This window comes from Rattus norvegicus, chromosome 5, assembly GCF_036323735.1.
Source record: "Rattus norvegicus strain BN/NHsdMcwi chromosome 5, GRCr8, whole genome shotgun sequence".
Taxonomy (NCBI): domain Eukaryota; kingdom Metazoa; phylum Chordata; class Mammalia; order Rodentia; family Muridae; genus Rattus; species Rattus norvegicus.
The window spans coordinates 8220677-8245625 of NC_086023.1; the positions used below are offsets into that span (position 1 = coordinate 8220677).

Sequence of the window (24949 nt, forward strand, 5' to 3'; positions counted from 1 at the left end):
AAAGGGATGCCATCCGTAAATGTGTGTATGTGTGTATGTGGTGGGGGTGGGGGGTAAGCCAGGCTATAAAAACCTCAAAGCTTGGGGTGGAGGGAAGTGCGATACCACTTGAGATGTAAACAAATGGAATGACTAAAAAAACAAAAAACAAAAACGAACTCAGAAGCCTGCTTTTAGTGATTCACTTCCTCTAGTATCCTCTAGTGAGACGGCCCCCTCAGTCTCACAGCCTCCCAAACCACAGCCACCAGGTGGAGACCAAGAGTTCAAACACAGGAGCCTCGTGGAGGCTACAGCAACATAAGATTACTTTTTTTTTTTAATCAATTTTGTGACATGGGCATGGTGGCAGAGACCTTCAAGCTACTGGGAAGTCTGAGGCAGAAGGATCACAAGTTCAAGGCCTGTCTTTGACTACAGACTCTCGTGTCCTTCGGTTATCCTGCAACACAGCATTGCCGTTTTAGGACTTAATCATAACCCCAGGATCTGCTGTAATACACGATACCAGGTTTGTTTTCTTTTTAAACTTTTTTATTTTCAGTTATGTGTCTGAGTTTACGTGTGTTGGAATGTGCATCTGAGTGCAGGTGCCAGCAGAAGCCAAGGCTTCCCTCACGGCTGGAGTTGCAGGAGGCTGGAAATCGCTGCATGGTAGAGACTGAACTTGGGTCTTCTGCAAGAGCAGTGTGTTCTTAGTTTTGTATTTATTTTTAGGTTTGTTTTTTTTTTTTTCTTTTTTTCTTTTTTTCCGGAGCTGGGGACTGAACCCAGGGCCTTGAGGTTGGTAGGCAAGCGCTCTACCACTGAGCTAAATCCCCACCGAGCAGTGTGTTCTTAACCTGTGAGCCCGCTCTCCAGTCTCAGTTCTTAATTTAAAAATCTTATCCTGTATGTATAGTTATTTTGCCTGCATGCTTGTCTTTAGCATGTGTGCACAGTGGCCACAAAAGTCAGAAGATAGTCAAGTACCCTGGAACTGGAGTTACAGATGGTTGTGGGTCCTGGGAATCAAATACAGGTCCTCTGGGGGAACGAAGCTGGTGCTTTGAACTGCCGAGTCATGTCTGTAGCCATTGTTTGTTTTGAGACAGGCCTTAAACTGCAGCACAAGCTGGCTCTCTTGCTTCAGATCAGATTATAAGGAGAGAGCCACCATTTCGGTTTCTGGCTAGTTTTGTTTTGCATCAACCAGTATGTAAAGCATCAAAAATACTCAAGAGGGGGCTGGGGATTTAGCTCAGTGGTAGAGCGCTTACCTAGGAAGCGCAAGGCCCTGGGTTCGGTCCCCAGCTCCGAAAAAAAGAACCAAAAAAAAAAAAAAAATACTCAAGAGGTTGTCAGACTGAATGACAAACTAAAACCAAAGCAGTCAAGCAATAAACTGTCTGACAATGTCAAAGAACCACTAAAGGAATGGGGGCCTGCCTAGTGTGCATCTGTAACACTGGTACTCACTCCAGAGGCTGAAGTTTGTGGCTAACTTGGCCTACAAAATAAACACAGGAAGAATTAAATGGAAGCAAAGGAGTAGAGGGAGTGAGGAGTCATGGAGGAGTTGGATGTGTTATCACATGGGGGAATTGTGATGACTTCAGCCAAGGTTAAATGACTACAAAATGGAGGAGACAAGCGTCTATTTAGATGCTGAGTAAAATCTCTACAGAGAAGGGCTGGAGAACACAAAAATGAGCCTTTAATTAAGAGCCACTCAGGATTCTTAAAAATAATAAAGAATTCATGTGAAGAATGATCTGGGAAGATAGAAAGGGGTCTGTTTGTGTTACATAGCTGGCCATGAATTCATGGCAGTCCTCCTACCTCAGCTTCTCAGGAGCTGGGATTATAGGCAGGAAGCAATGGGAGATTTAAGAGGCTTGGGGAAGCTGACCCGCCTTACTTCTGAGCACCTGCTGTGCTTACACACATACATGTGATCTATCAGACGCATAGTTCAGTCTCCTGGCATCGCAAAGTGTTAAACATACATGTAACTTCCTTCCTATTCAGAATTCCAAGTTTATAACAGATGAGATCTCCATAAAATGACTCATCCTAGGATTGCTATTCCTTAAGAGCTTTCAGCATGCCTGACTTCTCCCTACCTGGTAGGGGGAGAAGGGCTTGGAACAGCCACTTGATGTCACTGCTCACTGGGATCTCAGAGGGGAAGAGTGCTTCACACTGTGAAATGGGCATTTGCAAAATACACATTCTACCAAGGGTGACTCCCTCAATCTATCGGCTGTAACCACAGACTTCCATTGGTATTGAGACCCCTGACCTATGCTAGTGACTTTGACATGGTGGAATAAACGTGAGAGATCCTACATGAATAATAAATTTCCTATTGTGGAGTATCATTCTGTGATATGCTTAATACAATTTCAGGGTAGTTAAAACAACTAGTTTGTGTTCACCTCTTGTGTGCAACAGTTAATACTGTCTTGCCTACTCATTAGAGATTTGCAAGAAATGAGATATTTCATGCAGATATTGTGTATAGTACACATTTGTGAGTGCCTCAAAGAATCCCGAGGGAAGGAAAAAAATTACCTTTATAAGGAAATGTAAATAGCTAGGGAAAAAATAATATAATGCTCTTATCATTTGATTACTATAGATCATTTGAGCCCTAACGTTTATTGTGTCACAATGTCTTCTATAATTCTTGGTCAACTCATCTCAACAGTGAAGTACCATGATGTGAATGCATGTGTACAAGGTACAGACTACATGGGAAAAAATAAAAGCATTTTACGTAGCATTATCATCTATTGGCTTTCAGCTCCAAGTTCACCCTTCTTTGCCAGACCTTGCAATCTCTAGAGCCTGAGAGTAGACTCTAGACTCTGTAATCATGTCTTGATTCCATAACTGTTAAGCTAAAATTGCGATTATCTTCAGGTATTCTGATCTAGCACAGGTCCCCATGATGAGGTGGAGATGTGCTCCGTTTATTCCATCCCACACCATACCACCTACGCCCTGCAGGCAGCTATATCACCACTTGCAGGCTGCTTTCTACCTGTGGACAGTTCACCTTAGACAGGGTCTGCTTAGTGTTGGAGGAATGCCTTCTCTTCTTCAGCAAGAGGATCAGGGGTCAAAGCCCAAGTCTAGCTTAGTGGGCCCAAGAGGCTGTGACGGGTTAGCATCCTGTAGATTAGGAACCCAAATTCCCATCAGATGGCTGCTTTTGGATGTAGTTTACAGATTCAGAAATAATCTGTGGCCAGAACGAAGTTAGCACAAGTATAAGGAACTCCACAGGGAAGGCAGTAGGGTGCAGGCTGAGGCTGTGCCTGAGCACCATTGGTTGCTGTGAAGTTTAGGGACACAGCCATACTATTCATCTGCGTGCTATCTGTGACTCGTTCCAAGTGCACAGAGTTTAGGGCCTGGACGCCTAAAATATTTGCTGTCCTGACCTTTTTTTTAAAAAAAGATTTATTTATTTATATGTGAGTACACTGTCGCTGTCTTCAGACACCCCAGAAGAGGGCATCAGATCCCATTACAGATGGTTGTGAGCCACCATGTGGTTGCTGGGAATTGAACTCAGGACCTCAGGAAGAGCAGTCAGTGCTCTAACCACTGAGCCATCTCTCCGGCCCGCTGTCCTGACTTTTGAGGCCCTGGTCTTCTGGAGTTGAGACCCTTTAGTGTTGTTAGTGACACTGCTGAGTTAAAGGTGCCTTTTGTTGTTGTTCTGTTTGTTTAGCTTTTTGTTAAAGATTACTGAAATACTTTCAAGTATGCTATTTTAGTGCCTGTGATTACAAGTCCACCCTTTTAATGGCTGCTCTAGAAATTATATTTAGCTCTAACCTTTCATGGTTCAAGAGTTATACCTAAGGTTTGGGAGATGGCTCAGTTGATAGTATGCTTGCTATGTAGGCTGAGGACTCCTGTTGGATCCTCATCACCCCTAAAACAAAACCAACCAAGCAACCAACAACAACAACAGGTGAGGTGGCACACACTTGTAATCCTAGCGTCAGGAGATAAAGAACAGGAGGGTCTGGGGGACTCAATGGCTAACAGGACTAAACTGGATAGGCCAACGTTCAGTGAGACACTCGGTTTCAAAAAACAAAAACAAAAATCCAAGAATGACCGAGGAAGACACTTGGCACCCAACTCTGCTTTCAGCTTCATAGTATACCTGCAGACAGACAAACAGACGCACATACAAACACACTTCTATTTCCAGTGAAATACCAAAGTCCAGCAGCCAGACTGGAAGCAACTCCAACTGCCTGAATATTTGAACAAATGGTGGACAGAATCTATGACAAAAGAAGTCTGACCACACTTCCCTGGCAACCAATCCTAGAAGCCAAACCTCTGTAACCATCTGCGTAGAAAGGCCAGAGCCTGCTGATGTCCTAACGCCTCGCTTCTACTTCTTTCTTGTATCTAAACAAAAAAAGCCAGTTATACCCAAATGCTGCCTGGCCACCTCCCAGTTTCTTATGAGTTTTTGTTTTTCTTCTTTCTCTTTTAATTGAAAGCTGACCCAATCCTGCCTAACATTGATCAAACCTGACTGCCTTGCAGCACGCTCCAAATATTCTATTTGTTCTCATTTTTGGATGTCTTTATTTCCACAGCTCAAATGTATGTTAAGAACATAATAAATGTGAAAAGCATATAATAGATTATAATGTAAAAAAAAAGCAAATTAGATATAGATATACTTTGGATCCTGCAGTGACAAAGATACAAGCAAAAAAAAAATACTTGGGAGTATTTAATTTAATTTCTTTAATCATAAGCACAAGTCCAGGGTAATAAAACCAAACACTCTCTTATGTTTTGAGGTTGGATCAGGGCTGGGGCTTTCAACACCTGCCCCAGCCCTTTATGTCTAAGCTCTAATAGTTCCACAGAAGCTGGGGACCAGTCAGAGGTGCAGGTTGGACCTTCCTGAGTATCCAGAAAGCATGTCTAATACCCAGCATGGTGTAAAGGGAGCCCCAACCCTCGCTCCATTCCAGCTTCTAACTTTCCTTCCCAAGCTTTTTGCTGTTAGCTGCTTGATCAAGTGCTTTATAAAAATAAAATTATATTTCCATGTTAGTGTAAAACTGAACTTCACATGGCATTTCTATACATGTTATAACTTTGTTCTAATCCATCCCTCTCTCAACCCCCAGCAAGGTCCCCATCCTCTAATTCACACCTTTGTTTCATGAAAAGTCCCAATAACCGTCCCCTCACGGGATTCCTTTCTGCCCTATACTTATGCATACATACACACATTGATATATGCAAACCTTAATCTAGATTCTGCCTACATAGTGATACTTGTCAGAGTCTTGCTTAACTTGATCCCCAGGTCTGTCCCCTTGGACACACCTAAAACTGCCCATTTCAAGTTATTCCGGTTTAGATGAGGTGAAACAAAGACACGTCTCAGTTGAAACTCAAGAAACAAACACACTGAAACACCCAGCAGACTGCACTGCACTGCACTGTTTGATACCACGTCGGCCAAACAGCAACTGTGGACAGACGGAGGTGGGAAGTTGGAGACAGGGTGAGGTTGACACATATGACTATTCTGACTCAAGATGCCAGCTTTGGAACTAATCATCAGCAACGTGGGTAAACACAGTGACTGCAGCATGTGAGGTAGAGACTGGATCAGAAAGCATATAGCAATTATTAATGATTCTGTTTAATATATATCAGACAGCAAATTCAAGAGAACAGGAAAGCAGTGATGACACTTTGCAGGAAATACACAACGCTGAGTAATATTCCTGTTAATATTTCAATAGGTTGAGACTTGTTTTTACTTGTTAAGCATGGCACATAAAACTCAAATGCTAATTATTAGTCTTTGACTAAATATTGCAATGAATAAATATTTAGTGAAAATGCAACTTCCTTTAAATGAAACTTTGAGAAGCCAAGCCAGGCTTGTTAGAACTCATGGGTCGTTTTGCATACCCCTCTAGTAGTAACTCTTTAGTAAGTGGTACACTAGTCATTAATCCAGCAGCAAACTCACATCGAAAGATTTTTCCAACTTGGTCCATCTCTAGGTGGCACTCAGTAAGGTCAGTTTACAGTCATGGACTAGACAAGCAGTGACAGTCATGTACTCTTTATTTGTTAGGCTCTTGCTTCTGTAGTAACACAACATGGGATGGGGCTTGAGTTTGGTAGGGTTCTATGTCTTATGAAAATAAAGATTCTTATAGAAAATAATGATAACATATAATTTTACTTTTACAGTACAAATCTCTTGTAACAAAACACACATTCCCTCTCTCTTTCACACACTCTCTCTCTCACACACACACACAATAATGCTTCATCTTTACTGACCAAGAAGTTTTAAACAACACAGTGATCCAGTATTTAACTGTCCTGTAGTGAGCTGAAACCAACCCAGGCAGCCTTCGGAGTCTCAGCTAATGAGCCTTAGCCTCCTCATCGTTCTCCACCGATCCTTTAACATGACACTTGTTCGGTTGTTGAACTTATAATGGGATAGTATTTTAGCCCAATTTCCCTCTCCATATTTCCTTACACCACACTTCAAACTTCTGTCTTCTTCCCAAAGCCATGTCTGTTGAAAAAACATAAAAGTCACTCAAAGAAATATTCTTTAAAGAAAGTACATCTTTTAGACATCAGAGCAATAATTAGACTCTTAAAAATTAAATGATTTTTTAAAATATATTTTTATATATATGAACACAGATACATACATACGTGGTTTTGCAAGATCTTCCTTGCCATTTCCACGTAAACATTTTAGGATAGTTTTACAGAATCTCAGCCATCTATAATGGGATATGTATAACAGTCTGACTTATCTTAAGAATCTTTCATCTAACTCTTAATAGATTACATTTCTAAATAGAACTCATAACTGTATAGTCTTTCACTAATGAACTCAGTGAAATTCTGTGTACCTGCGATGGGGGAGGCGCACGCGCACGCACACACACACACACATACACACACACACACACACAAACACACACACACACACACACACACAGAGTACAAGTCTTTTGTAAGACAGACTTTCAAAACACAACTATTATTTTTTTTTTAAAGACTTTATTTATTTATTTTTATATATGTGAGTACACTGTCGCTGTCTTCAGACACACCAGAAGAGGGCATCAGATCCACTACAGATGGTTGTGAGCCACCATGTGGTTGCTGGGAACTGAACTCAGGACCTCTGGAAGAGCAGTCAGTGCTCTTAACCACTGAGCCATCTCTCCCGCCCCAAAACACAACTATTATTAAAATGTACAATTAAATTGGGAGAAAATGCTGAAAAAAAAACCTTAATTGAAATCTAATACTTTGCACACAGAAAGTACTAACATTTAATATTTGATATGGGTGACCAACTAATTATCCCTTTTTTGGATGATAAAAGAAGGATTTGAGTGCAACACAAAACTTGTACACTAGCACAGCTGTGTTATCCACAACACTAAAATGAGAAAGCAAGTCAGGTGTCCATCAATGAATGAATGAATTTGCAGCATACAATATATAGGAAATATTATTTATCCTTAAAAGGGAAGTTCTGACAACATACTTAAGCCTTAAGAAAATTATGCTAAGTGAAATAACATAGACTTGAAAGGACAGGTACTGGGGCCAGGGTGATGGCCCAGTGGTTAAAAGCACTTGTTGCCCTTCCAAAGACAAGGGTTCAGTTCTCAGCACCCTCATGGTAGTTTACAACTAACTGTAACTCGGGTTCTAGGGGATCCAAGGCCCTCTTTTGACCTTTTTGGCACCAGCTACACTTGTAGTAAACACTCACATAAATAAATTTTCAAAATAACTTAAGTACTGTATAATTTCATTGATATGAGGTTCCTAGAACTGTCAAATTCTGAGACAGGCAGTTAAAATGGCAGTTACCAAGAATGAAGGAAGGAAGAATGTTTTAATGAGTCTAGAGTTTGTTTTGAAAGACATTACTGTCCATATTGTGGTGATAACATGAAAATATGAATACGTTTAATGCTACTATACCATACACTTAAAAATGATTAAGGTGCAGAGGAGAGAAAGTTCACCAGTTAAGAGCACATTCTGTTCTTGCAAAGGAAAGGATCTGAGTTTGGTTCTGAGAATTGTGATGGATGATGGCTCACAACTGCTTTTAACTCCAGCTCCCAGAAACCCAACATTTGAACACCTTATTCACATACTCCAGAAATAGATATAAAAATAATGTCTTAAAAATCTCAAGATGATGAATTCACATCATGTAGATTTTAATACAATTGAAAAAGTAAGATTCACATCAGAAAATCCTAGTGTTAAAATTCACACTATGTAATCTTGGTGTAAGGGGTTTACTTCTGAAAGGCATTTACTTTTTCCTTCAATGGAATAAGTTTATAAAAGGCTCTACAAATTTAATTGAGGTAGGCTCAAGTACTTTTGTTTAATATACAAAAAGAAGAAAAAATCTATCCAAGTAGGCACTGAGTAATTTAAATAAAAAAAAAATAAATTAAACCGAAAGCCCCAATACAACATAAAATTGTGTCAGCCAGCTTCTGAAACAAATTCTCTTCCAAAGTCAATAGTGGGCAGCTGAACAATAAAACCTAAGCTGAAAGTGTCCATATTAACTCTTTTGGTAAGGAAGCAATGGTATCATTAATACCCATATATTCTATAGATTATATGGTCGATACCTTCCCTACGAGAGAAAATACTGTTCTCTTATAGTTATCTACAAATGACACCTATGATCTGTACTCAAATCCTACCGGGAAAGCATTGTGTGCAGCAGAGACTTTTGGATTCTGGTCTCAAAAGCAAAGCACTCCCACCCCCAAAGGGAAAAAGGAACAAGCTGCGAACTAGACTTCTTACATCTAGCAGAGAGTAAGTCATGGGCAAACAGAGGAGAATCAAAGGAACTACTGAAAGCTGTCTGTGGTGACAATCCCAGCACTGGAGATGCAAAGAAAGGAGAATGTAATGCACTCAATGTTTATGAACCTAGGGGTACAAACTCTAGGGGTACAAACATGGAAGTCTGACTTCCATGATGTCTAATACCATGTTTAGGGTAAAGATTATACAAAATCCATCTGTCAGGGGGAGGGAAGAATAGTATTTCGGAATACTCCCAAGTTCAAAATACTTCCAGAGCATTCCATTCACCTAATCAATGCCTGTTTTCAAATAATGTAATTTTACAATTACAATTTACAACTGACCATCTGAGCCCCTGTTCTAGGTCTCACCCAGGGAGTCACAGTGTTAAGCAGATAAAGAAGCATTTACAATGGCCACAACCGAGGACAAATGATCACTAAAAAGCCCACGAGGCCTAAAGATAAGACTTGCATGGAAGTGGTCTTATATCTATGAAAACTAGCATAAGAACAACAAACAAACCAACCAACTAGCCAAGCAACTAACCCAACAACACGAGGGCGCAGTGGACTAATGAAGCGGCTCACTGGTACAGCAGCACTTGTGTAGTATGTTCAGGTCCCACCCCTGCCAGACTGACGTGCGGGAAGCAAATCTAAATCGCTGTTGATTGCTTTGACTAGTATACTGATAGGACAGACATCTATACAAAACAGCTTGGGGCCATAGAAAATAATCCTATTGGCCTAACTCCCAAAGCTCTTACACTTGAAATGACTCAAGCATAAACAGGTTGGGGGAAAAACCCAACACATCTTAAATTGAGTAAGAAAAATAAATAGTAATGACTAGATTTATTGATCTGTTGTCAAGGTTAGGAGATCAGATAAAGTACTTTATCAGTTTTCAATACTGGAAAGATAGCATTATGATTACATTTAAGTGAGAGAAACCATGTAAACACTGAAGCTGACCAGATTTTAAAAAAAAAAAAAAAAAAAAAAAATCTAATCAAAGCCAGGCAGCGGTGGCACATGCTTTAGTCCTAGCATTAGGAAGAAACATGTGGATCTCTGAGTTTGAGGCCAGCCTGGTCTACATAGTGAATTCCAGGACAGCCAGGGCTACAAAGAGAATCACTGTCGCAAAACAACAACAAAAACCCAAAAGACAACAAAAATGATCATGGAATTATTTTCTATTTTGTATGTGGTTTTCAAGTGCTTAAAAATCCTATTTAAGGGATGGAGAGATGGCTGACTGGTTAAGAGCACCCGACTGCTCTTCCAGAGGTCCTGAGTTCAATTCCCAGCAACCACATGGTGGCTCACAACCATCTGTAATGGGATCTGATGCCCTCTTCTGGTGTATCTGAAGACAGCCACAGTGTACTTATATATAATAAATGAATAAAAAAAAAATCCTATTTAAGTTAAACCTACTAGGGAAATCTGAGTATAAATGCTTGCTTTAATGTTCATAAATGTTTTTCAAATATAGTGAAAATTACCTGTTTTTTCCTGCGCCCATGTTTTTCATTAGTGTCCGGCTGATTCTTTGAAATACGTAATCTATTCCCTCCACTGGTTCTTCTGTTTCGTTTTGTTGCTATTTCACCTATGAAAAAAACACTTAACACTGAGTACTGTTTCATATTAGGGGGAAGTTGGACTTTCCAAAAGTTGTAAAATTCTGTTAATTTTAGATATTATAAGAAAATGAACTCTTTGTCTCTATTCTTTTCCCTTCAAATCTGTAAGTGACATAACTGCAGGAGTTCATCTGACTGCCAGAGAAGCATCATCCCACCTGCAGAGAAAAGCAAAAGCACTTTTGGTACATGGTCACTGAAATCTTGTTTATGATAGTGCTGGGAGTACTTGATCCAGTAATAACCCTTTCCTTATTCTTTTACTTTGTTTCTGTTTGAGACAGTATCACACTATGTAGTTTAGGATGGCCTGGAACTCACTATGTAGAGCAGGCTGACCTCAAACTCATAAAGCTCTCCCTGTTTCTGCCTTCTAAGTACTGTATTCATGGTGAGCACCACCATGCCTAGTGAATAACTCTAACACTGAATTCGTTATCATAAAATGTAAATAAAAAGCATGCATCTATAAGCAAATGTTACATGCTAAAGAAATAACTGTTCTTATTCATAGGAAGACATAATTGCACCTTTTCATCTTCATGGTCTATAGTTGGTTATAATTTAGACTAAAAATTCCAATCAGACTTTTTTTTTATAACTTGACAACATTCCAGCTGTCTACATGGTTCCTCTAATTCTTTTTTTTTTTTTTTTGGTTCTTTTTTTTCAGAGCTGGGGACCGAACCCAGGGCCTTGCACTTCTTAGGCAAGCGCTCTACCACTGAGCTAAATCCCCAGCCCCTCCTCTAATTCTTACAAAGCTCAATCATCCCCTCTCGCTGTAGATTCCAAAGCTCTTCATAGATAGGCAATTAAACAGATGAAGGAAGTCAAAGCAGGACACCACTGACCGGCTCCTGGGAGTGTACTGACTTCTTTGCTACTATGACGTTTTATAGCTTTTCCAGAAAGTAGTAAACACTTAGGCCAAGAGCTGAGCTAAAGCTGCTCCCTTGAACGCATTTACCTGGGTCCACTGCACTGGCCATGGGATTTACCAATGCAACTGCACTTGGACCACACAAAGATATAGTGCTGAGGTGTAACGGCAACCCCTCAGGAATGCAGTAGGACCCACACATACTGGGAGTCTGACAACGCTACTGTTTCCAGTCAGGAAAATGGAAACACACCACATACAAACAAAAACCTCAGTACTAGAAAAAAGGCTTTAAATAGGGCTAGAATTGGGAGGGGAGCTAACATAGAGGCAAACTTGCAATGATAGCTTGGTTTTTTCCTCAGCAACTTTTAGAATATATAGGTAGGAAATAAGAACTAGAACATCAGGAAGGCACTATTGACAACTTGACCTGTACAACTTTAAAAAATTCCATTTAATAAAAGAATACATGTTCCACTCAGGTATGCATCAACAACAATCACCATGACAGACCAAGAGTAGGATAAACCACTAAAAAAAAATCCTTTCAGGGGTTGGTAAGATGATTCAGCAAGTAAATGTTCTTAGTGGGCAGCCTGGCTATCCAAGTTCAATTGCTGGTGGAAGGAGAGAACAGACTCTTGAAAGCTGTCCTCTGGCAACTGGCACTTGGGAGGCCACTGCAGAATAGATTGTTGCAAGTTTATGGCCAGCTTAGGTTGTAGGTCTCCTTTTGTCTATGAGCTGTTCTCAGACCACAACAGAATTAAGGTGGAAATCAGTAACAGATATTTGGAATATGCTTCAATTACCTGGAAATTAAATAAGCAAGTGCAAATAGTCCATAAGTTCAGGAAATCTAAAGAGAAGTGAAAAATCACTTTAACTAAACGGAAATCCAAAACGAAAGCAGTAATTTAGGAGAGGTCTCCAGCATTAAGTGCATATGCTAGGAAAACCTGGTCATGTAAGGGAGAACTCATAAATAAAGAGGGGGAAAGTTGTATTACAAGTCAGATTTCTCCACTGTAGCAACTGAAAATCAACTTGTTAGCAAAGCTATGACCAAAATTTATTTCTAAAGAGTATTATAGACTTAGACAAAAAGCTTTACAGAAAAAGACAGTAGGTACTCTTCGCATTTAAGAAAATTTGAAATTATAGACTTAAAATCCAGGCAAAATAGAAAGAAAATGAAGACGCAAGGAAACAAGAAGTCTGATGGAAGGGTTGATAGAGAATAAATTTAACTCGACAAAGTAGAATTTCATATCATGAAAACCATGCTACAAGCCCTGATTACATAAGACACAAGAACTAGGCATGGAGACACACACAGTAACTCCAGAACCCAGGAGGCTAAATAAGACAATCAAAAGTTTGAAATAAGACTAAACCTCACTGCCAGGCTTTGAACAGAACAAAATTATTCTTATTTACATTGGTAAGCCAGCAAATCACGGGTGACTAGGAAAAACAGAAGACTGGTTTTGAGGACAGATTTCTACTTAAATCATCTAATACTCTAAAGCTTAAATGTACATTTGCAAACACAAGTAAAGCACTTCATAGTCTTTATTTGAATTTTAAAAATTATATTCATTTATTTATGTGTGGGCATATGCATGTGTACCTGTGGAAATCACAAGGCAACATTGAAGAGTTACATATTATTTTATTCAGACACACATTATACTGCTGCTGGCAATGAGTCAATACTAAGGAGCCAACACCACAGTGTCTTTAAACAAACAAACATAAAACCAGACTGTGATTATTTGATAAAAAAGTTACTGAAAATTAAGCAAACCTAAACTTTTGTATTTCCCCTGCAAGTAGTGACTCAAGAGTTCACTCAGTCAACGTGAACAATGAACTTTGATTGTATTTATCACTCCAAGGTCTAAAGCTGCTGAATACAGCTAAGCAGAAAAACTGCCAAACACACGCCAACAAATCAGACCAGACTATTGAAGCAGGCTTCCGGTCTGCTGAGCCGCCGTGCTGCAGTGTGCAGTGCTAAGGTGGGAGCTAGAACGTCCATCCCTCTCAACCATAGCAGTCGTACTCACACTGAAGAGTTCCTGTTCTTGCTTCATTCCTATTGAAATCTGGCTGAAGACGTCTGCTTTTCAACGGAGATAAGGCATTCTTGTGAGACCTAAATAAAACACGAGAGCTTGTGACTGACTCCGGAGACTAGACCTGTCTCATCTTTGCTACAGAATCTTCCACACTGGCCTGTCTCTCTTGTTGCTCTCTGAGTGGTCCATGTTACTTTTTAATAATTTTATTGTTGAACTTCCATTTGTTTTATCTTTCTTTCTACAGCTCATCTACTCAGAAATGAAGATTTATCAGTTTTCCAAATACATTGAGAGAGAAACAAAACTAAACAAAACAAGAACTCCCAAACACCTCTCAAACCACATACATTTATTTTTCTTCTTCCCTGTGGCTTCTAAATCATTTTCTGCAGGAGAATTCAAAAATTTCTTTATCTACTGTTAGATCCCTCACTTTATAGAGTCGAAGACTTTTTTGTAAAGGTAAAGTTATACGCTGGAAATAATGAATGTGACATGTTTTAAACAGTACTTCAAAGCTAACATTCTAATTTTCCTTTATAATTTATTTTTATTTAATGTTCATTTGTGTTTTGCCTGAACTGTCTGTCTGTGTGAGGATGTCAGATCCCCTGGAATTGGAGTTAGACAGATGTGAGCTGCCATGTGGTTGCTGGGACTTGAATCCAGGTCCTCTGAAAAAGTAGCCAGTGCTCTCTCAATAGCTCTTCAGCCCTGCATCACTCTAATCTTATATACAAGCAAAACAGAATCTAAAAATCAATGTGCTTGAACTTAGGTTGCTACCCCCACCCAATATATACACATTTTAGCTATACTTTTATCTACAAAAAATACTCTATAACTAAGCAAATCCTTTCTTACCTTTCCTCTCTTCTAAAATATTCAATTGTATTGTCTAGAATGCTATTCTCAAACTCTTCACCTCTAAATCATAGTACTGACATGCCAACTATATTTAAATATATATAAATTGCTTTTATCAGTGATTTTAAGGACAAAGACAAATGTCATACTTTACCTTACTGAGGATCCTGTATCCACCAAGGATTCAGTTTCTACAGACTGTTGGCCATTAACACTTTAAAAGAAAAAAAAATCTAAGATCATATACAAGTGGAACTTTATATAAGAGAAGTATAGCCTAGACATCTTTCAATCTACCAGAAACCAGTCTGGAAAGGAAGCCTGATTGGATTAAGAGCTATCTAGTCCACTAAAAGGTAGCCAAATGTTTACTCAGATGTGTTTATGAGGTACAAATCAGACTTCCCCAAACACAGTTAATGCTACAATCAAGTGTCTATCATGTTTTTTCCTTTAGAAAACTCCTACTCCATGATGTGTCTTCTGCCAGCTTGACTGGAGTACAACTGATACATGAAAACGCATGTGCTTCATGTATATAATTTAATGGGTTCAACTTTATTTTTTTTCTCTTTCTAAGCAGTTTCAAATTGAACTTTTGAGAGATTGTGGTGGTGGGTAGGAAGTGAGATGAGGTCTTGTGTAATCCAGGCAAACATCAAACTCATGGCCCTCTTGCTTTAATCTCCCAGGTCCTAGTATAAAAGCTATAAACCGGGGTTGGGGATTTAGCTCAGTGGTAGAGCGCTTGCCTAGAAAGCGCAAGGACCTGGGTTCGGTCCCCAGCTCCGGAAAAAAAAAAAAAAGAAGCTATAAACCACTAAATTCCCACCTGAACTTTAAAAAAAAAAAAAAAACCCTCCTTGGCTGGTACTAAAGTACCATCCATAAAAGCAGCACAACCACATTCAATTCCATCCTCCCACAAATCTGTTTCGCTTTTCTGAAATCACATTTGTTCTTGCATCTGATATTTTTTTTTCTCATTTTTTCTGTCTTATTCTTGAGACAGGGCCAAGGCTGAAGCCATGCGGGCTTTAAGCCTGTTATACAGTCAAAACAGACCTTAAACTTGTTTCCATCTCCCAAGTGCTAGGGTTTTATGTGTACTTTACCATTTCAGGTTTCACGCTATGCTGGGAATCCAATCCAAGGCATTATTCAAGACAGTCTAGTACCAACTGAGCCACACCCCATACATAAAGATTGTAACCAGCTGGGCACACACATCCTTTAATCCTAGCACTCAGGATGTCTGTGTTTGAGACTAGGCTGGTTTATAGCAAGTTCCATGCCAACCAAGGCTACCTAGTAAAACCTTGTCTCAAAACAAAACAAAACCACTAAAACCTCTGCCTATCTTAACTCCAATATTGACATCCTGTGAAGACATAGAGATGCAGCTCCCAGGCAGGGTCAAGTAAGGACTGGTGACAGGTGCAAGTAGGGGCTGGAATGCTGCCCCTGAGAAGAAAATGTTTTTCTCATTTGGCCTTAAACTATGTTCTGTTATATCCTGTTTCTGTGGAAGTGGTTCTCATGCTCTCTTGGTAATGGCAAGTATATTTTGATAATAAGAAGAGAGGTGATTTGTTATGTGAATATTTTGTTTAGTTGTATTTCTTTGTTTAGTCTTGCTTCAGTTGTTCCTGGTATTGTAGGAATAATGATGTTATAGTATCTTGCCAAAATGGAAATTGAAGTAATGCATATTCATATCTATATAAGGATTAATAAGGCTTGCAACTGCGTGCAGTTGCTTCTGCCTTTGCTCTGCACCCCCTGTGTCCTGGTGGTTTGCGAGTGTACCCAGGGTCCCCAATACACTAGATGTTGACAACATCTTATCTATAGTTTAACAATGAATTATGGGTTTTGTGCTGAGGTTTGTATTATACGTAACTAGGTTAGCTCTGAACTCAAGGTCCTCTTGCTCTAGTCTCCCAAGTGCTGGGATTACAGGTATGGGCCATCATGCTTACCTTGGAAATTTTTTCTTTCCATACAACTTCACAGACAGACTATGTTCTGACAAGCTGAGTAAAGCAGTATACCCCTGTGATGCTGGAACTTGAGAGGGGAAAGTAGGCAGACTGAACTTCAAGGACACCCTCTGATACTCTGATACATTACCACTTTTGTTTGTGGTCATTAAGTAAAATAAGAGTTACAGGGATCCAATCACTGCAATAACGCAAATGTCAGCTGAAATAAGGGTTGGGAAGGTTGCAAACACAGCAGAGAGACTGGTCAAAAGTATTATTTATATTACTCATCTGTAAAAAACAAAACAAAACAAACAAACAAACAAACAAAAAACAAACCAAAACCAAAAAACACAGAATCTTCAAACTCTCAGGTAAATAGAGCTAGAAAAAAAGTCATCCTAAGAGGTAATTTAGACCCCAAAAGACAAATATCCTATGTTCTCACTTATATGTGGATGACAGCTGTGAAGTTGTTGACAAGCAAGCTACAGTCCATATCACCACAGAGATTAGGTAGATAGTAGGGAGTAGTGGGAAAAGACTTCTCCCTGGGAAATGGAATACAATAGACAGTTATGGATGGACATGGCAGGGGGACTGGAATGGGATGGGGAGGGGGAGAAGAAGGCAGGGAGGAAATATGGAGAAGGAAAGCTAAAACTAAGAGCCATTTTGAGGAGTCATATCGATATGCCATACAGTACTAGCTTTCTATTAATACAAACATCCATGAAGGCGTCTAAATGAAATAGTCAAACAAGGGAAGTCAGAGCCCCAAGTGAACATCTCGTCACCAAACGAAACTTCCAGTATTAGGAATGGCTTATGTGTAATTGAGCTGTTGCCAAAGTAAACTGACAATAAGGTCCTAATATTACTTAAGACAACAACTACACAACTCATTGAACAAGGAGAAATCATGCTGATGCCTTCCTGAAGTCTTTACCTCTATTGATTAGCATTCATGGTATAGGAATGTATTCTGCACACTACCAAAGAAGAAAGGTAAAGCAAAGACCAACCCAGGTACAAACCCTCTTTAAGAGTGACCTGGCAAGATACACTGGTGCAATAGTGGCTTAAAACCTGTGGGAGTAACTAATCGATTGCTCTGAGTTAAGGCCCACTCCATGAGATGGAACCCAGACACAGTACTGCTTAGGTTACAAAGAACCTGAGATTAGATAGTCCAGTACTGAGTCTGGCTTGGTCAGGCAAGGGACAGCATGACATGGTTTCTGCCCATGGAACAGAGTCAGCAGGACATGGGCCTCCATGGCTGCTGTGAGCATACGACTTGTTTGTATAATAATATACATATTTTCATGTTCCTCCTTCTAGGAGTGTCCTTTCTGTCAAGGTTAATGACTCCATGATAATCAGAGTCTGGGAGGCAAAGGTGTGGCTAATGTCTTAGCAAACTGGTAAATGCTGAGACCTTCAGGACAGTCCTTAAGGCTGTGGAAAAGAACTTTGAAAACATGAGTTCAAGACTATGTAATTTCTCAACTATGCAAAATATGAGGATGCAATATAAACTGTATAAGGAGCTTCAGAGGGGCTGGAGAGATGGCTCAGTGGTTAAGAGCACTGACTGCTCTTCCAGAGGTCCTGAGTTCAATTCCCAGCAACCACATGGTGGCTTACAACCATCTGTAATGAGATCCTATGCCCTCTTCTGGTGTGTCTGAGGACAGTGGCAATGTACTTATATATAATAAATGAATAAATCTTTAAAAAAAAAAAAATAAGGAGCTTCAGAGACCTAAAAGAACAGAGGCTTTGCTGCACTGTGATCCGGCTTGTCAGAAAAATATAATGGCAGGCAGATTCCTGAGTTCAAGATCAGCCTGGGCGTAGTAGGAATGGCTATCTCAGAGCAAGATCCTACCCAGCTAGCTTATTGTTGTTGCTTATAAAGGTAGGCAGATCTCTGAATTTATTTGCAATCTTAAAAAAAAAGTGCTTGCTGCTTTTCTTCCTAAGAATCAGGGGGCTGGAGTCATGAAATACTGATTGGTGGGATAATCAAAAAGGCATCTGGAGTAAATTATTGAATTGATATGTAAATAAAAAAACTGGGCCTTGGTCTGAGCTATCTGAAGATCTCCAGAGAAAGTTAGTCTTAAGCATAACACAGGTCATCTGCATGTTCCCCATGATTTGACTTTAAATGAGTAGTTCTTTTGCTGTTCCTAGACACCCCTTCCTCAGAATCCCCTTCACGCTGAGACTGGTCCTCCTTGGCAATCCAGGGACCTAGGGGAAAACAAATTGTTCCCCTGAAGAAATGTAGCAACAAAATGACTAATAACATTCTGCTATACTCATAAATTTGTGTCTCTCTCAGCCAGCCTGGGAAGTTTTCTCCTGTAGCGGATGGGAACAAATACAAATTCACAGCCAGACATTATACTGAGTGAAAACCTTCAACACTCATCCTTAAAAACGATGTCTCCACCAAATCCCTCTCCTTGGGGCTCGGAGAACTATGTAGAAAAGAGGATGAAAGAGTGTTAGAGCCCGTAGAGAGGAAGGCATCAAGGCCTTCTAGACAAATCAGACTGGTGCACACATACACTCAGACTGCAGCATGCACAGGGCCTGTGTGGGTCCTGGTACTGGGAGGAAAGTAGAAGCACGGCCCATCACTAAGACTGTCTCCAATTGATAGATACTTGCAAATGAAACATTAGTTTTCTTCCAGGGTTTTCACTAGGGAAAGAAACCACTTGGGAGGATAGACCCCACGCCTGTAGTAGATAGCCCAACATAAAATGAATTCGATGGTATCTTTAGAGGTTCTTTATCTCATAGTGTCTTATTTGACATTATGTGGTGGCTTTTTTCCTTTTCTATCTTATAGGTCCTTTGGGTGTGTATCATGACTTCTGGTTTGGGGGGTAGTTTTTAGATTCTTTAATGTGGGAACATGTATCTCTGCACTTATATATGTTTCCTGTACTTTTTCTTTTTTGGTTTGTTTCTTGTTGGTTTTTTTTCATATTTGTTTGTTTTTGATTCACCTCATTTTATTATTATTCCTTAAATGCTAGTTTGTTTTCTAATGTGAGATGGAAAAGATGTGGATCCGGATGGGAAGGGAGGTGGGGAAGAACTAGGAGCAGCAGGGATAGGGGAAACCACAATCAGAATATATATTTAAAACTTTATTTGCAATAACAGAAAAATAAAAAGTATGTTTCATGTCCTCTCCTGAGTTCAATCTCTAGTACTATGAACTAAAAGTTTTATATGAGCACACTGTAGCTGTCTTCAGACACACCAGAAGAGGGCATCGGATCCCATTACAGATGGTTGTGAGCCACCATGTGGTTGCTGGGAATTGAACTCAGGACCTCTGGAAGAGCAGTCAGTGCTCTTAACTGCTGAGCCATCTCTCCAGCCCCAAACTAAAAGTTTTAAGTTGGGAAGAAATCTAAACATTTACCTTTGCAAAAGCCAATCTTAGAACTTACTTTAAGGATGTATTTGTGTGGTACAAAGCACATTATAATCTTGGTTGTAAATCATCATTAGTGTTTCAGAGATGAAAAGACAGTTGGATGCATAAAGACAAGGAGAGTCACAGTATAAAGAAGCAGATGAGAACTTGAGGGTTCTACTTTACGCTCTGTACTGTGTCTATATCTAGGAGAGCCTCTGAAACACGTGAGTAGTGCTTTATATAAGGAGAGAACACAGGAAATGTACTTTTTATCTCCAAGAATCATGATCTAGGTCTTAATTCTATTATATAGCACTATTACATTGGGCAAGATGGCTTCAAACAAAAAATAATGAAGCCAAAATGAGATACTTAATTCTCAAAACGGGTTGTTTATCAATGACAAAACAGGACTTCAATATACCCTTTGCGATGAATGAGGAACAAGTTGTCCTGGGATACAAAGGAACAAAGGGAGGGAAGATACTAAGATAACTGAGCCCTAGTCCTAAGGGTTACAATGAAGTGTGTTTATCTAACTTGGGGTCCAACTCCTACCTTTAAATATAGTTAAGATAGCTTCCTTGGAACTTTAAGTATCATGTGGGTTACCAAATCCATCCATCCAGAGATCGCAAGGTTCTAACCACCCAGTCTTTGGTTAAGTGTATAACAACAGAAAGAATCTAACATGGGTTAAAACAGAGGTCTTGGGTTGACAAGATGGCTCGGTGGGGAACAGCACTTACTCTGAAATCTGATGATTTCATTTCAGTTCCCAGAACCCACCCTCAAAGGCAGCAAACAACTACATAACATCCTATACCCTTTACACATGCACTACGGTACACATAGCATGCACTCCACACACAATAATTAAGAAACACATGTAAACAATAGAGAATCCTCATCGTCTAAGTTTATCTTCTTCAATAGGGTTAACTTTTACGACAGAAGTTAAAAATTTACCCTTAGCGTCCTGAGAGACGGCTAAGTGAGTGGGAAAAGGTTAATGTTTGCTGCCAAGCTTGACTACCTAAATTCCAACTCGGAGAGAAAAGAGAGCCAGCTCCCACGGGCTGACACTCCTATTCCCAAATGCTAACCTCCCTTCCAGTCCCCGGCTGGGTGTGGTGGCCTATACTTATAATAAACGTGGCACCAGGGCGGTGGAGGCAGGGGATCAGATCTGTTTAAAGTCTTCCTCAGGGACAGTGAATGTTTGATTAAGACCAGCTGCAGTTACATAAAAAGCTGTTCAAAAGAATAAAACAAAACAAATAAAACAAAATCCAAAAGCAAAACCAGCCTTGAAAATGTGTGACATTTCCAGACAACCTGAACTGAAGTATGTCTTCAATAGATGGACTAACTAGTGCACTTCCTGCAGCCTTGGGGCCAGCTGCTGTTTTTTGTATTTTTTTTTCTTTTCTTTTTTTCAGAGCTGGGGACCGAACCCAGGGCCTTGCGCTTGCTAGGCAAGCGCTCTACCACTGAGCTAAATCCCCAACCCCTGGTTTTTGTTTTTTTGAGTAGTGCATCATATTCTTGAAAATAGGGAGAATGATATCTTAAAATTCCAAAATAACTTAGTGAGATCTGAATTCAAATAAGAGGCAAATGAACCAGGTTTCCAAATTCAACCACATTTCCTAAGCACACCTTCACTAAAATTAGTAAATAAATTTATACACATTAAACTGACATTTTCTCACTCCCTACATTACTAAACATATAATTCGTGTAAGTCATGGAATAACTCTATAGTATCCCACATATTCAAACTATCAATTAGAGATCCCATCAATTACTCAATTATGGCTTACTAGCATCACTTATTTAGTTAAAGAGGTACATTACTAAAACAATCAAAATCAAGAGCATACAAACCTTTCTCCTTTATTCGAGTTAACTTCCGTTTCTGTTCCAGTGTTGGTGGCCTTTGCTTTATCCTCCGAAGCTACTGTCCTTGCTTTTTCATTTTCCACTACTTTTGTTGCTGCCTTTAAAAAGGTTGATTATGAAGGGAAAAACAGGATGTATTAGGCGTTTTAAACAAGTAGCACGGTCTCTGACAGCTGCAGCAGAATCATCTGTTCACAGGTCCAAGGCACCAAATGAGGTTCATGATTTTGACAACACTTGCGACTCCATAGCTACTGCTTGCCTTATAGGCATTATGGAAGCCTTTTCCTCACGCAAATACATTTGATAGATACAAAGTTCTCTAGGCAATTTTAAATAAAATTTTAGTGGCTGGAGACTGGCTTAGTGGTGGAGCTTTTCTTGTTGAGGATCAGAGTTGGCCTCTGTTGTCCTCAGGTGGCTCACAACTGGTGCAAGGATGTGACACCCTCCTCTGGCCTCTGCTGGTGCATACTCACGTGTGTACTTACTCATGTACACACCTAAATATTTTGTGGTAAAACCACCTCAAATTAATAAAGAAGGCCACTTTAATAACCCATTAACTTAAAATCTGGATTACATTTAAGACTTTCTCTTTTAAGTACTCTTTGTTATAACAATTTCTCTCTCCTTGAGCAAACGTGTACCTTCATTAGGAAAGTTGATGATTTCTCATTTAACACACACTCCACATAACTCTGAATTTTCTCCATCATGAGGTTATAACTGAAGCGTTGAAAAAGGACGTGGAAGACGTCTTTTTGAGAGATTATCTTAAGTAATTTTCTTTCTAAAGGCTAAAGAACAACAGAAATGTATATGTTAATACAAATTTCATTTCTTATAAATATATATTTGATTAAAAAACAATTATTTTATAAAAATAAACTAATAGAGATACAATTAAGAGTTATAATTCTGCTTTAAAAGACCAACTTATTGTCTTCTTTGTTAATGCCCCTACATTTTGTTTCAGACACAAAGAAAGAAACAGATTATAAACAAAGCATTATCAATATGGCTAGAGTTTGTTTGTGCCTGCAATCTGATCCCACTCTTTGTCCCCATCTATAACTACTACTCGAAATTCAAATTTACTATCTTTACTGAAGGGATGTATATAGCTTGTCAGAGACAGTGCTTGTCTAGTCTAAACAATGCCTTGGGCTCCATTTCCAGTCCTGCTGCCTCCCCAAAAGTAAATTTCTTTATACTTGTACATTGGTATGTCTGTGAGCAATAGACAGCACTGTTTACCGTAGTTCTACCTTTGTTTATCTATTTGGGTGTACATGTGTGCTGATCGCTGCATGTATCACTAACACTGGCTTACAGTTTCTGCCTCCAGGTCTGGATGTTTATGTGGATGTTGGGAATCTGAACTCGGGTCCTCGTGTTTTTGCACGGCTAGCACTTTACTTCGCTGCACTGTCCCTGAAGTCTTGTGACTTTGATTTTGTACAAATGGTATCATCCGTGTAACAGTGATTTTTTCCCCCTGAGATTTGCTATATTTGCCTTAGCTGCATATTATTTATGCAAAAAAAGTTGTTTGTACTTCAGTCTAGTATATTGGTCGTGTGTTCATTTAGCTGCTTGAAGAACTTAGGTTATTTGCTATTATTGCAATGTTCAAACATTTTCTCTTAATATTTTTGTGCTCAATGTAAATGTTTCTTCAATAGTAGTTGTACGAATGCTGGATAAGCAATAACTATTACAGAACTTGAAAAGAACCTGTAAGTGTGATCTTAAACTAACTGTCTCAATGAGATCTGGGTTTTTTTTTTGTCTGTCTGTAAAGCTTTTGGAAATGTAGAACAAACCATAAGTTATTCTCAGACATTTACCTAGAAACGAGACTCACTGGGATGTGTGCGTGTACATTTTGCTAAGACTCTTTAACCTATCAATTTATCCTCCAGAGAGGAAGCTGTGCAGTCGTCTAAGCACTCTGCCAGCTTTTGAGCCGATTGTTGATGTCCAAATCAATGGGAATTGCTGCAGGTCTGAGAGTATGGCAAACAGTTCAGTGAGTGAGTTGGTAAAGTCCCACTGATTATGCCAGTATTAGGAAGTTTGAATACTTTTTTCCTAAGTGCTTAATGCTTACTGGTCGAAAGTTTTCTTCTTATGAGACAGAAGCGGAGTTGAGTTTTCACTAATCTACTAATACTAAGAAGAAAATATATGGGTAGGAAACTCTACAAAATCATTAGGCTCTCTGCTGAAATGTCAGGGGGAGTTATACCCTTACAGAAGGGTCAAACCAGAAAATGCCTTACCTAAACCATAACTTACTCAATTAGGCTAAGTCAGTTATTAATTAAGCCAAATACCCCTTCAACTCTATCCACCAATCTACCAAATGGCATTCCACCTTCAATAGTTTTCAGGCAAATTAAACCGAACATGATAGAACTACAGATTTGCCAGGAAGGTGAACTGAAAACCACAAGTGAGGTCTACAGAGCAAGTGCTGTTAGCTCCTTTGGAAAAGCACTGGCAGGGCTTACTACAACTCAATGAGTGTTCCTTGAAAAGTGAACAGCAGATGAGTACCACAAATGAGTACGGCTAGCCAATCCAATCACCTGGGAATTCTACTCCAAAGTACACCTGGCATGATACCACTATAAAACAAATCTTTAGTGGTAGAAGCTGGTTGGTAGTTACTCTGGAGAAGACAACCATTTTCTCAAATGATTGTAAGATTTGACGAAGTTCTAGGTTTTGAGAAAAGACCTTACTACAGCCAAGCCAGTCTCCAATGAAGGATATTACCCCCAAAGCCCCCTGACCCCCATGCTTGAGTGCTGGATTATAGGCATGTACTGTACAATGCCTGGCTGACCTTTCTTTTTGATGGTGCCAAGACCCAAACCTCAGGTTTGTATGTGTTAGGCAAATCCTACAGTGCTACACAGAGCTACACTCTGAGCTCGGTTGTTTCCTGATGTAGGGCTCATCCTCATCAACTACTGTGTTCCCTGGTGCAAACCTGTCTACCTTTACATTTAAGACACGTTATTTTCTTCTAGAGGTAGAGATACTCAGTAAAAAATTAACTACAAATTTAAGATTTTTTTCTTTCTTTGAAGAGGTTTAATTTATCCCAATAACACTATTTTTAAGAGTGTTTTAACTATGTTAACAAGTTGAGGCCTATTGACTGTATTAACATACAGACTCAAACTGCAAATGATCATATAACAAACTCCA

General features: G+C 39.5%; 1 protein-coding gene across 2 annotated transcripts in view; it reads right to left on the reverse strand.

The window, feature by feature from the left end:
- Window positions 1-5668: 5668 nt before the first annotated feature.
- Window positions 5669-24949, reverse strand: part of Terf1 (telomeric repeat binding factor 1) — a 29270-nt gene continuing 9989 nt past the window's right edge. The window contains exons 5-10 of one of the 2 annotated variants that reach the window (NM_001012464.1): window positions 22375-22524; window positions 21710-21822; window positions 14538-14597; window positions 13502-13590; window positions 10403-10509; window positions 5669-6586 (exon numbers count right to left, since the gene is read on the reverse strand). In NM_001012464.1, the coding sequence (NP_001012482.1) occupies window positions 6425-6586; window positions 10403-10509; window positions 13502-13590; window positions 14538-14597; window positions 21710-21822; window positions 22375-22524 (681 nt within the window). In that variant the 3' untranslated portion in view covers window positions 5669-6424. The remainder of the gene's footprint in view (window positions 6587-10402; window positions 10510-13501; window positions 13591-14537; window positions 14598-21709; window positions 21823-22374; window positions 22525-24949) is intronic. The other variant, XM_006237729.5, reaches the window with a different exon arrangement.